At 38.1% G+C, this 14,273-nt stretch overlaps 1 protein-coding gene across 2 annotated transcripts in view; it reads left to right on the top strand.

Moving 5' to 3' along the window:
* The window catches only part of HECW2 (HECT, C2 and WW domain containing E3 ubiquitin protein ligase 2), a 402,520-nt gene extending 391,545 nt beyond the window's left edge, over positions 1–10,975 (top strand). For both annotated transcript variants that reach the window (XM_011997186.1, XM_011997187.1), the window contains one exon: positions 8,837–10,975. In XM_011997186.1, the coding sequence (XP_011852576.1) occupies positions 8,837–8,948 (112 nt within the window). In that variant the 3' untranslated portion in view covers positions 8,949–10,975. The remainder of the gene's footprint in view (positions 1–8,836) is intronic.
* Positions 10,976–14,273: the final 3,298 nt, after the last annotated feature.

Below are 14,273 nucleotides of genomic sequence, written 5' to 3'. Positions count from 1 at the left end.
AAAAACAAAAAAAGCAAAAAAAACCCTGCTTTTAAATTCTAATTTATAGAAAAAAATTTTACAAAAAATTGCTAAGAAATATATGGATATATTAAATATATATTAAAATAACTACATATGTATCAATCCAATATCCATTACTAGCTGGGTGTGGTGGTGCATGCTTGTAGTCCCAGGTACTTGCGAGGCTAAGGCTTGAGCATGGGAGTCTGAGTCAAACCTGGGCAACATAGAGAGATCCCATTTCTGAAGAAAAAAAAAAGTCAACTACTAAGATAAGCTGTGTTAACATGTTAGAGTATGTGATTTCACTCGTTTCTTCAGATACACACAGACACACACACATTTTAAAACAACATTCTGTTTATCACATAGAACATCTTTCCATGTCATTAAATATTGCTCTGTAATGTCATCAATAATTCAGTTTTCCCTCCTCCATTATAGGGAGCATTGTCTACTGTCAAAGTGAATTATCAGCCAGTATACAGGAAAGTAACCAAGTCCTGAAATACAATGTCACTTTCCTCAATTAAAAGAAAAGCCATCAGAACAAGAGATGAGCACTAAAAGGACCCTTTGGGGCCATCTCCTTTCTGTATTTGCCTTGAGGTGTCCCTCCTTGGTCTTCCTAATTCCCTACTGCCTGCTGATCAGCTGAGGTGGCTTTTGGTGTGGGAGAGAATTGACAGGAGATTCTCATACAGTGGTCTGCTCTGTAGTTTAACCTCGGGTCCAAGACTCTCTTCAACTCCTTTCTCCTCTGCCCTCTCACTCAGTTCTATATAACTATATTTAAAATTTTCACTTTATTCTGCCACTGAATCTGCATGTACTAACAAAAACATATCAGAGTTAACCCATCACATCACCATATTAAAGGTTCTTAAATGTCATATGCCTTTTGGATTGGTCTTTACTTTGGGAGGTGGGTAAATTTCTCAAAAAAACAGATTGTATTTAAAAAAAGGGATTCTTCTGTAATTAATGTAAAAGTCACGCCATTGAAAGAATTTGTGACTTTAATGGAATGAGATAATCATTCCCCTTGCAGTCCATCAGCATTGTTGAGGCTGATAACAGAGGACAGGATAGTCCAAGTCAAATCTACTAAAGGTCCTTGAGAGCTGTTCCACAAGTCAGATTTTAAAGTGTCTATTTGTGAGTGACAGACATTGCAACAGTTAAAGAATGCTTACCACCTTTTCCTTGGCCTCAAGAGCAAAAACCAGTTTGGGCTCATTTCTTTCCACCAGCCTAGTCCACGACACCATCCCCCCTCACCTGGACTGCTGCAGCAGACTGCCGGCTAAATGCCCTGCTTCTCCTACATCCCGCCGTTCATTCATTCTGCACTCAACAACCGCTGGGATCTGCAAACATCTCAAGGTCACCTCCCTCCCTTGCCTACGCCCTCCGGTAGTTTAGAATAAAATCCAGACTCCTTCCTAAGGACTTCCTCTGGGGACCTGTCTGCCTCCTCCTGCGACCTCAGCATGTACCCTCTCCCCCAACCCACGACACACACCAGCCTCCTTCTGGGTATTCCTCAAATATGCCAAACTCAATTATGCTTCAAGGCTCAGGTACTTGCTGCCTATAACACTTTTCTGCTGGTCCTTCATGTGCCTGGCTCTTTCTTGTCCCCAGGACTCAGGTTAGAGGCGATCTCCTGAGAAAGGTCCACCAGGCTTCTGTCCCTAGTGCACTTGTCACTCACCCCTTACTTCCTTCACTAGAGTTAACCCAATTCAGTCATCATGTTCCGTTATTGGTTTACTTGTTGATTATCTGTCTCCTCCTCTGAAATATAATCCTGTGAGAACAGGTACCTTATCTGAATTAATCATGACTTTGCTCCTAGCACTGAGCCCAGTGCTTAGCACATGTTCTCCATAAATATTGTTTTTAGTGAATTTGTAAACTTGAGAGATAACTATGGACCACTCCAGATAAGAAATTCCAAAATCATAATCCAGACTTTCATATCTCTGTATCCATATCTGAAAAGTTGGGATAGAAATTAACATTTATATTACAAAGTTGTTTTGAAGATTAAATGAGATAACATGTGCAAAGTGCTTAGAATAAGGCCAAAACATCATTCAATACATTTATCCATTATTACTATTCTTCCTAATATGTAGCCTTCAGGGCTGGCCGGATACTTTACAGTCTTTAGGTGTGTGAGAAATGCGCCATATTCACCAGCGTATTTATATTTTGTTTGGACTTACAGGAGTTTCCATTCCTGGAACTGTCCTTAGTGGACTTTATTCTGTTGGGTTTAAATTCTTACATTTGAAATGTATGTACCCTCTTTATCTTTCCCCAGAGGCGTTCACAAGTGAAGAAGGTACCTGCTCAGAATACATAGTTTGAAGAGTTTCTTCTGCTAGTTACCCCAGATACAGGAATTCCCCCTATAGGAACATTCCACTTTGTATTTACAGATCCAAGTGCACCTTAACCAAAGTGACCTAATGAGACTTTGGAATAAAACATTAATTAGTGAGCAGATTAATTCCCCTCACCTGCCTGTAGATACTCATCATGCCTTTACTAAGCGCCGAACCTTGTAGGAGATATACATTCACCTTAAGACACAGGGAGAGAAGTAATGGATATTTACATGAACCAACATCATTGGTCCCCAAATGGCATATGACGAATGAGTAGTTGGAGTAGCAAGCACCATAGAATTTCTTTCCATGAATTCAACTTTATCGAACACCTGGTGAAGGTCAGGGAATTGTGCTGTGCTGCCATAAGTTACACACATATTTGTGCCCTGGTCTTAACAGGAATTTCTGCTCTAAACATCATGACCTAAGAAGGTATTCATGAGGATATTAGATAAATTATGAATATTTTTAAAATCCTAACAAGTTATACCATTAGTTGTGTTAATAAAGCTACCCAGGCTAACAAAACTATAACTGGATTCTTTTAACGGAATTCTGTCACTGTTTGATTGGTAACTTTGGATTTCTCATGCTGATTTCAAGCCCTTGAATTCATCATCTGTCCCTCTACCCATATCTTATATTCCCTGCCTTATTTAAAGATACCTCTGCCAACCCACTTTTCTTCCTTTCATCCACGAAATAACTAGAAAAGGTCTTTGCAAGAATACACCTGGCTTCCTGATGTGACCGTGCCTCCCCATCTGGCCTCAGGTCCAGCCTTGGCTCCTGCCCCTTAGGCGCTTGCCCCTCTCAGGTTTCCTGATGATGCAATGTCATGCTTCCGGGCCATCTGCTGGGAACATCCTTCTCCTTGTTGTTGATTCAGAAAAAAGCCTGCACACCGACAAATCTTTCAAGCCTTGGCACAAATAGCGTCCTCTATGAACCTTCCTTGGCTCTGCTGAGCAGACTTGTAACTCATTGTATTACTAACTGTTTGTAGGCAGGGCCACTAATAGCCCATCCTTGGGACTCATGAAACAAAGGTATCTCCTAGTCTTCTGGAGAAATGCAGCCCACAGCTAGTGCTCACAGTTTGGCAAGCAGAGCCAAAGGAAGGCTGAATTTCAGTTCCTGCTTGCCCCAGAGCACAGGCTACACACATTTTAGAGGGTCTGTTTGCCTGTATATCCTTGAGGACAGAAATCAGACTTTTCATCCTCATCTCTCAGGGGACAGCTGAATGCCTGGCATGGAGTATGTGCTTAGTAAGTATCCAGTGAGTGAAGAAATAAATGAAATATAATGCAAATTGGAAAATTAAGTACATTCACATACACAGAGAGAAATACATTAATCAACGAACCAATCTGTGGAAATGGAAATGTAACTGGTACTTTTGGCTCACTGGATTTGTCTAATTGACATGTCTATCTGTAGGGAAAAAGAGAGGGTAAGCGTGTGACCTCCTGGTTAACATTTTTGAAGAATCCAGAAAGCACCAAGAGATCTATTAAGTCAGACCAGATGTCTGGAGAATTTTTAAATCTTCTTAATATTGATGCCAGCATGATTTCCCAAAGATGGGTTCAGAACTGCTCTCCTTGAGTGGTTCTGGCTGCATAGATTAAAATGAGGTAAAACCATTATAGCTTTAGTGTGGCTGACTTTGAAAGATTTGAAAAATGTTCTTTTATTGAGACTGAATAGCTGGATGCACTTTTGCTGCCAACATCAACACAGTCCAGGGCCCTCCTGTTATTTTCTGCTAGAGTTTTCTTAGGACATGGAATGGGGTGGGGGTGGGGGTGTGAAAAGCCTCCGAGGATTATGTGTTGCTTGCCTTTTTTTGTGTTTTTCCTGGTCTTGGCTCATAGAGCAAGTTCATGGTAAACATTGGGCAATTTATTTAACCACACTATTCCTTAATTTCCTTATTAGCAATGCTGTCTTGTTTATAAGAAGTTTTGAAATTTTTGCAAGCACACAAAACACTGGTGCAAATAGCCATTGTAGATATCATATTGCTAATCCACTTGATGTCTCTCCAATTGTGGAGACCACCTGCATCAAACTCACTTGGCATGTTTATTAAAATGCATATTCCCCCAGGCCCAACCCAAACCTTCTGAATTAAAATCACAAGGGGTGCAACCAATAATCTCCATTGTAAAACAAGCTCCTGGAGTGATTTTGATACACTGTAAAGTATTCTTTTGAGTATTTGCCTTCTTCTGTTAAGCCTGAGATTGAACTAGAGGGTATAGTCACCTAAAAATCCCCTGGTATTTTTCAGGGTTTTCTGGATTGACCCAATCTCAGCCATTTTCCCCAGAGCTACTGCATATTGTGATTGAATTATTCATTTAAAAAATATCTGAAGCTTTATTTTGCCAATCCTTGTCCTCAAAATGTAGACAATCTGGTAGGATGTTGAGGAATAACAGTTCATAGTCAGAGGTAGGATAAAATTAATACTCAGGCTTCCAAAAGTTAAAAAATAAAGCCAGTGAGCATTAATCTCCCTGCTTTCAGTTTAATGTTGGACTTTCCCTAGGAGACCAGAACTGAGGTCCTGTTCTTGATTTGGCCACTGACTCAGCTCTGACCTTGGGAAAACCATTTAATCTTTCCACACAGTTTCCCTCCACAATATATGCTTTCTCCATCATCACAAAATATTTTCCAGAGGAACCGTTTAGTTTATTAGAAGGAAAGTTGTGTTATGGTAACCATATATTATGCAACCAGATGTAATTTATGAAGCAGCAATAGCTTTAGATTATGGATTGGTAATCATGATTATGTCTTATGACTGAAGAGGAACAAAAAAGATTGTCTAGTCCTTCCCTTTGTGTTGAGAACTGGGAAGAGCATTCAGGCTTGTGGATTTACTGGATAAGCTTCAAGAGTACCTGCAAAGATACTACAGAAATGGCGAAGAGACGTTCGAAGTTCCTGTCTGTCTACTCAGAAATCTGGAAGAATGAAAGAACTGCTGCCAACTCTTAGCTTTGTTTCACCACCTGCCCTGGATAGATGATACTACTGTATCACACTTAACATCACATTTGCCACCTTTTCTTGAACTGTTTCACCGCCTTGAGACCTGTTAATGGTTCTACTGATGCAAAACAAATTACCACAAATTTAGCAGTGTAAAACAACACACATTTATGATATCACTGTTTTCATGGAGCAGGCATCCAGGCACAGCTGAGCTGGGTCTTCTGCTCGTGGTCTCACAGGCTGAAATCAAGCTGTCAGTGGGGCTGCATTCTCATCTGAAGGACCAACTAGGGAAGAATCTGCTTCCAAGTTCCCTTGGGTCGTTGGCAGCATTCATTCTGTGCAGCTGTAGAATTCGTGGTAGCTTCCTTCTTCAAATTCAACAACAGTGAGAGTCTCTCTTGATTTCCATAAGAAATCCTAAGGCTTTAAAAGATGAATGGACTTTGCACCCATTACAATAGCTATTATAAAACAAACAAACAAATGAGAAAAAAAACAAGAAATAAGTGTTGGTGAGGATGTAGAGAAATTGGAACCCTTGTGCACTGTTGATGGAAATGTAAAATGTTGCAGCCACTATGAAAAATGCAGTATGATGTTGCACTTCTGTGTATATCCCCCAAAAAATTGAAAAGAAGGACTTCAACAGATAATTGTACACTGATGTTCATAGGAGCATTATTTACGATAGCCAGACGGTAGGAAAAAAACTCCTTTTCATCGATGGATGAATGGATAAAGAAAATGTGATATATACATACAATGGAATATTATTCAGCCTTAAAAAGGAAGGAAATTCTGACCCATGCTACAACATGAACCTTAAAAATATTATGCTAAGTGAAATAACCCAGTCACAAAAGACAAATATTTTAAGATTCCACTTATATGAAGTACATAGGGCAGTGAAATTCATAGAGACACAAAGTAGAATGGTGGTTTCCAGGGGCTAAGGGGAGAGGAAATGGGAGTTACTATTTAATGGATACAGATTTCAGTTTTGCAAAATGCAGAAGTTCTGGAGATGGATAGTGATGATGGTTGCAAAATAATGTAGGTGTACTAATGCCATGGTACTGTGCACTTAAATATAGTTAAAATGGTGAATGTTCTGTGTATTTTATCGCAGTAAAAATATTGAAAAGTTAATCAGGCAAGAGAGATGAACGCGTAGATCACAAAACAGGAAATGTAAAAAGCAAGACGCATGGGGGAAACATGCTCAACCTTATCGGTAACCAAAGAAATGAAAATTTCAAAATAGTATTGTGGTATCATCTGTTAGTCTAATGGGATAATAAATGTTATTTGCCTAACACACAAAGTTTGGCATATACTTACATTCAAAACATATTCCACTTTTCTGCTTCCTCCTCCCCTACCCCTGGAACAGAGCTAAATCTTTATGTAATATTTTTATTCCAGTGTTTCACAGGTGATAGATTATAAACCACTCCTAGGACTCTATTTTAGTATACAAGTTGAGTTTTGACTTTTCTTGAGGCTCCATTTGGGTTCCAGGCTAAGGATATCAATTGCAATTCTAAAATGATTATTGTATCAAAAAAGGGTTTGCCTGCAAAGATTCATTAGATGATTTCCACCAATATACCCCAGAGTTTATAGTACTAGGAGTGGGTGAGTCGGTACTATCTCTATACCCTGAAACTGATACAGTTTGAGTATCCCTAGTCAAAAAATTTTAAATCTAAAATGCTCCAAAATCCAAACTTTTTGAGTGCCAACATGATGCCACAAGTAGAAGATTTCACACCTCACCTCAAGTGACAGGGTGCAGTCAAAAACGCAGTCAAAACTTTGTTTCATGAACCAAATTATGTAAATGTTGTATAAAATTACCTTCAGTCTGTGTATGCAAGGTGTATATGAAACGTAAATGAATTTCATGTTTAGACTTGGGTCGCATTCCCCCAAAATATCTCATTATATATATGCAAATATTCCAAATTCCAAAGAAATCCGAAATCCAAAGCACTTCTGGTGACAAGTATTTTGGATAAGAAATACTCTATCTATATTCTTACAATCTAACAGATCCCCTTCACATTCCTGTTTTTAATAAGCCATGTGGCCATACACCTGCTTTATTATCCTTTTATTATCTCATCGTTCTCATGGGTCATTACTCTTTGTGGCAATTCACTGAAGGCAATTAGAGTCAGATCTTGTTGATAGGAATGAAATGTAGCTAACAATACAACTATTATTAATTGGTCAAACACTACGAGCCAGTCATTCTGTTAAGCATGTTTCTGTTATTTCACTTAATCCTCGCATCCTTCTGAGACAAGTTGTATAACCACCCTTTTAAAGGTGAGAAATAGGGGCTCAGAGTTTTAATAACTCACTCCAAATCACACACTTGTTGGTAGAGCTAGAATCCAAACCCAAGTTATGTCCAACTGCAAATCTCTGGTCTTCCCACTACATTACACTGCATCCAGGAATATTAATTATATTTATTTCATAAGGAAAAGGGATTTATTAGAGTATAAGTATAAACATGCGACTTTGTAGAAATAGCCTGTTAATAATTATAGTTCCTAAAATTTCTTATTCATTCAGGAGTATTTTTTTAAGTCAAAGTTATGTAGGTCCCCCAAACAAGCTGTTGTACATTCAGAATAGAATGTTTCCTATTTCATGTCAAAAGTGCAGATTTGCTTCCTGATAAGATGTACTATTTGGAGACTGTCTGCTTTTTATTGTGATTCAGATGCAAATAACAGGAAAACATATTTTTTTCCTATCTTGGCAAAAGAAGTATTTCTAAAAAAGAACACTTAATGTAATGATTTAATTGCTTATTTTGTTATTGTGTATTGGGAGAAAGCAAATTTTAATACACAATTCAAAGAAGTAATAATGGCCTACTGACTTAGAAAAGCCCAGCCAGGGAATTTCCCAAGACTCTAAGCCATGAGGCGGACCCTCATAGACACTGACTGCTCTTCCCTCTCCAAGAAAATGAAAAAATGCCTAACTTCAGAGTATTGAAGAGACACCCAGGCATATGCCAACTCAAAATGAACTACTTTGCAAGGCCTTATGTCCATGTATTAGAAAAACAATCTAACATCAAAAGAGAAACTAAAACCAAACTTGTCTTTGTAATCCTTAGACCACTCAATAAATGGTCATTTATATGTAATATAGCTTTTAAATGTTGGTGAAATGTAAATAAAGTATTTTTTTAAATATCCTCTTTTCCTTAGAGAAATTCAGTTCTGAATTTTTAAGGTCAAAATGTTTTCAAAGATTTTTCAAAATGAGTGTGAAAATTGGCAACAAATAAATTTGAATGTGAAAGACAGTCATACACACACAGACACACCCCACACATTTTCATTTCACTCGACCTGTTCTAAACTATGTGCTGTTTCTTGTGTTTTCAGAGCGCACACATGTTTTAACCGTCTGGATCTGCCCCCCTACCCATCCTTTTCCATGCTTTATGAGAAACTGTTGACAGCAGTTGAAGAAACCAGTACTTTTGGACTTGAGTGACCTGGAAGCAGAATGCCCATCTCTGTGGACAGGCAGTTTGAGAAGCTGCCTTCTAGAAGGATGACTGAACATTGGAAGTTTCAAGAGGATGCTTCCTTTAGGATAATGCTACGTGCTGTTGTTTTCCAGGAACAAGTGTTCTGTCACATTTGGGGACTGGAGATGAGTCCTCTTGGAAGGATTTGGGTGAGCTTGATGCCCAGGGAACAACCCAACCGTCTTTCAATCAACAGTTCTTGACTGCCAAACTTTTTCCATTTGTTATGTTCCAAGACAAAGATGAACCCATACATGATCAGCTCCACGGTAATTTTTAGGGACTCAGGAGAATCTTGAAACTTACCCTTGAACGTGGTTCAAGCCAAACTGGCAGCACTTGGCCCAATCTTCAAATTAGTGCAAGTTAAATAATATAATAAAAGTAAATATATTTCCTGAAAGTACATTCATTTAAGCCCTAAGTTATAACAGAATATTCATTTCTCACTTATGAGTGCCTGCATGGTGTGCACCATAGGTTTCCGCTTTCATGGGACATGAGTGAAAATGAAACCAAGTTAATATGAGGTACCTTTACAGATCTGCAATAAGATGGTCTGTGACAATGTATATGCAAGTGGTATGTGTGTAATTATGGCTAAAGACAAACCATTATTCAGTGAATTACTAATGACAGATTTTATGCTTTATAATGCATGAAAACAATTTTAAAATAACTAGCAATTAATCACAGCATATCAGGAAAAAGTACACAGTGAGTTCTGTTTATTTTTTGTAGGTTCATTATGTTTCTGTTCTTTAAGATGTATATAAGAACCTACCTATCATACTGTATGTATCACTCGTTCCATTTTCATGTTCCATGCATACTCGGGCATCATGCTAATATGTATCCTTTTAAGCACTCTCAAGGAAACAAAAGGGCCTTTTATTTTTATAAAGGTAAAAAAAATCCCCCAAATATTTTGCACTGAATGTACCAAAGGTGAAGGGACATTACAATATGACTAACAGCAACTCCATCACTTGAGAAGTATAATAGAAAATAGCTTCTAAATCAAACTTCCTTCACAGTGCCGTGTCTACCACTACAAGGACTGTGCATCTAAGTAATAATTTTTTAAGATTCACTATATGTGATAGTATGATATGCATTTATTTAAAATGCATTAGACTCTCTTCCATCCATCAAATACTTTACAGGATGGCATTTAATACAGATATTTCGTATTTCCCCCACTGCTTTTTATTTGTACAGCATCATTAAACACTAAGCTCAGTTAAGGAGCCATCAGCAACACTGAAGAGATCAGTAATAAGAATTCCATTTTCCCTCATCAGTGAAGACATCACAAATTGAAACTCAGAACTATATTTCTAAGCCTGCATTTTCACTGATGCATAATTTTCTTATTAATATTAAGAAACAGTTTTTCTATGGCATCTCCAAAACTGCATGACATCACTAGTCTTACTTCTGCTTAATTTTATGAGAAGGTATTCTTCATTTTAATTGCTTTTGGGATTACTCCACATCTTTGTTTATTTCTTGACTAATCAGATTTTCAACAGAGTGAAGTTAAATTGGGGGTCATAAAAGCATTGGATTAACATATGGTTTGCCAGCCTATGGGTTTACAGGCATTGCCCAAACATTTCTTTGAGATCTATATTTATAAGCAGCCATGGAATTCCTATTATGGGATGTTGGCAATCTTACATTTTATAGAGGTCATATGCATAGTTTTCATAGGTGTTTTGTAAGAACTGATTGCTCTCCTGTGAGTTAAGCTATGTTTACTATTGGGACCCTCAAGAGGAATAGCACTTACGTTACACTCCTGCACCAAAGGCACGCACTGCAGTGTGAAGAAATGTTCTGAAAAAGGGTTATAGAAACCTGGAAATAAGAAAGGAAGAGCTCTCTGTATACTATAATTGGAAGAGAAAAAAAGAAAAAATTTTAACTGGAAATGTTAGTTTGTACTTATTGATCATGAATACAAGTATATATTTAATTTTGCAAACTGTTTTCACTTGTTTGTATTCTTTTCATGATAAGGAAAAGTAGTATAACACACTTTTTTTTAAGGTCACATCTTTGATGGTATATAAGATGTTTCAGGGCTGGCATTCTCTAAGCAGCAGATAAAGGTTGCATTTCTTTCAAAAATACATTCAAAGACCATGTTAGCGTTCAGTTTGGTTTGAGACATTTAGTAATGATATTTCATATTATTAGGTAAAAGAGATTTGAAATAAAATGTATCTCCTTAATTATTTCTAACAAATCTATTTCTTTATTAAGGCATCCAACTTTTTCCCAAATAACAGTACACTTTAATGTATGTAGACATTCTTAATTAGTATAATCATCTAGTTGATACTGTTCTCAGATTGGGAATTATCAAAGATGTACTTAGCATATCAGAACACCATGCTAACTTATCTATTATTCTTTCTTAGTAAAACAAAACAGCCAGTAATAACTATATAAAATATTAAATAACATTTCCACAGAATAAATTAGACTTTCATATACTCTACAATTAGAAATATCCATAAATATTGTCTTCTGGACTGTGAGCCCAGATCACTAGGCTTTCTGGTCTTGTTTTAAGTGATGCTCTTTATACTATAGAAGACACTCTTAATACATCATATATGTATGCAGAACGTCTCTTAGATGAGGGAACAAGCACATCACTGGCATTCCCTCTGTGCCAGTTTGATGTTTGCTTGACGATGGAGCTACAAGAGTCTAAATCTGCCCTTGAAAAGCTCAGTTCACAGTGTAGTAGGGTAGACCCCAAGGTTCAAAAAAGTGTTTTTAATAAAATTTGGTAAGTTCTACAATCAAGGAGTGAAGAGAGAAGATAACAGTTTTTTCCACCTGGGAGATTCAATAATGGCTTCATATATAGATGATAGTGTGGCTTAAAAAAAATTATATCAATGCTGTTTCTATTGGGAAGTAATGGCAAGTAATAGTGTGTCAATACTGGTCAAGTGTTGAAGCCAGGATGCACTTACACAATGAGAGTGTAAAGTGTGTAGGGAGCTGATCCGTGAAGGAGCAACTCAAGGATTTTCAAATTATCAACGAAATGCCAAAATTGAGTCAGGTAGTTTCCCTGTTTCCCTTCATCTATTCTACAATGTACCATTGATTTTCAGTGTGAAAAATCCCAATCCCTGAGCCCAAACCACTTCTGGGGTCAAAACATTTTTCTTGTGCACAAAATGAATGGATCTTGGTCAAAGAAGTATGATCCCAATTTTCTAGCATATATTGTGTTTATAATTTAGCAGAAATTCTGCAATAAATAAAGGAAAATCTGTTTTACCTGTGCAACAATCAGAAATGGTAAAAATGCATTCAAGTGTTTGAAAGTAATGGTAGAATATGCTTGCATAGTGCTTTATAGTTTCAAAGTACTTTCAGGTGCATCGTCCGTTTAGCTCCTCACGCACTTTGTAGGGTACAAGCATCATGTTCCATCTGGGTTGAAGCTGATTTTCATGGATGGCTTGTGGCATCAGTTTCATTACTTCATAGTCACAATTCTGTGTTTCATCTTGAGAAATGTGGAGACTAATGTTTGTACCAGTATATTCCACATTCAATGAGGTTTCCAAGATGCTTCCTCCAAACTCTCACTTTCTTAAACAGACACATTTAAAATGTGACACCTTCTGTAAAGTCCACGAAGAAATTAGTATATTCATGGAAAAAATTTCCCCATAGACTTATTTGCATTTCATGACTTGACATGAGAAATTTTAAAAACAGAAGGCAAAATGTGATTGCTTTTGATGGATTTATACAGAAGAGTCGTTTACTTTTCTCAAGTATTATTTGGAAACAAGATAATGGAAAACACTAATCAGAAGCCTTATTTTATTTTTTAATTTTTACTAGGGATGGATCTAGTAAGCCCTGATAGCTGAATTCCAGTGATATCCAAGAAGGAGCCACTGCAGCTTCTCTCTTCCTCCCATCCTCCTCACATTCATCCTAGTGACTTTTTTCCTGACTTTCTACACAAATTTTATTTATGATTTCACCACTTCTAACAAGGCAAATATCTTATAATGAAGATGGGAGTCTGTTCAATTTAACCTTATTCAGGAAACTCCGTATTTATGTGAAATGATGCAATGCCATTATTAAGAGGTATCTGTAACCCTGCATAATAAAGACATGCATAAGAAGAATGTGGTCTAATCTCCAAACTGAGTCTGAGTTTCAGGGTCTTTTGCTTTTTTGTTTGTTTGTTTGAGATGGTCTGGCTCTGTCGCCTAGGCTGGAGTGCAGTGGTACAACGTGAGCTCACTGTAACCTCCACCTCCCAGGCTCAAGCGATCCTCCCACCTCAGCCTCCTGAGTAACTGGGACTGCAGGCGCACACCACCACACCCAGCTAATTTTTGTATTTTTGTAGAGACAAGGTCTCAGTATGTTGCCCAGGCTGGTCTCAAACTCCTGAGCTCAAGTGATCCACCAGCCTTGGCCTCCCAAAGTGCTAGGAGTAATTACAGGTGTGAGCCACCGTGCTGGCAGTTGTTTTCGTTTGTTTTTGTTTGTTTATTTGTGATAAGGTCTGGCTGTCACACATGCTGGAGTGCAGTGGCATGATCTTGGCTCACTGCAACCTCCGCCTCCCAGGCTCAAGCCAGCCTCCCACCTCAGCCTCCAAGTAGCTGGGCCTACAGGCATGCACCACCATGCCCAGCTAATATTTTTGTATTTTTTGTAGACACAGGGTTTTGCCACATTGCCCAGGCTGGTCTTGAACTCCTGAGCTCAAGCAATCCTCCCACCTTGGCCTCCCAAAGTGCTGGGATTACAGACATGAGCCACTGGGCCTTGCTGTTTTATCTGCTTTCTGATTTAGTAGGTGAGGGACAGCACTCTGGACCTTAGCCATTTTACTTCCATCTTACCATAGGAGTTTAATAAGAATGTCACTTTTAGACTCTAATTTTCCAAAACTTAGTTTCTTTCCGTTCATTTGTGTTTTGTAAATTAATTTGTTTGTCTAGTATGGATGTAAAGGAATGCCAAAGACGTTAAAGCTTTCTGAATTGTGGCTTAAGGCCAGCTGCTGCCCACTGAAAGGGTGATAAAAATAAAAAGGAAAGAGGAGTCCAGCAGTTGTGCCGCCCCCCCAAGAATGTAATGCTAATTACTGATCAACTGTCAAGATTCAGAGTGGTAACTCCATTCCAAGGAGCTGGCAGGAAGGAGGGGCGTGTGTGTGCTGTCCATATCATAGCCATCTGGGCCAGAAGGAGCAAAAGGATGGTTAGGACAGTAGTACA

Source organism: Mandrillus leucophaeus, unplaced genomic scaffold, assembly GCF_000951045.1.
Source record: "Mandrillus leucophaeus isolate KB7577 unplaced genomic scaffold, Mleu.le_1.0 Scaffold532, whole genome shotgun sequence".
Taxonomy (NCBI): domain Eukaryota; kingdom Metazoa; phylum Chordata; class Mammalia; order Primates; family Cercopithecidae; genus Mandrillus; species Mandrillus leucophaeus.
Note: the sequence above shows the minus strand (reverse complement) of the source record. Positions and strands in the feature narration are given on the sequence as shown.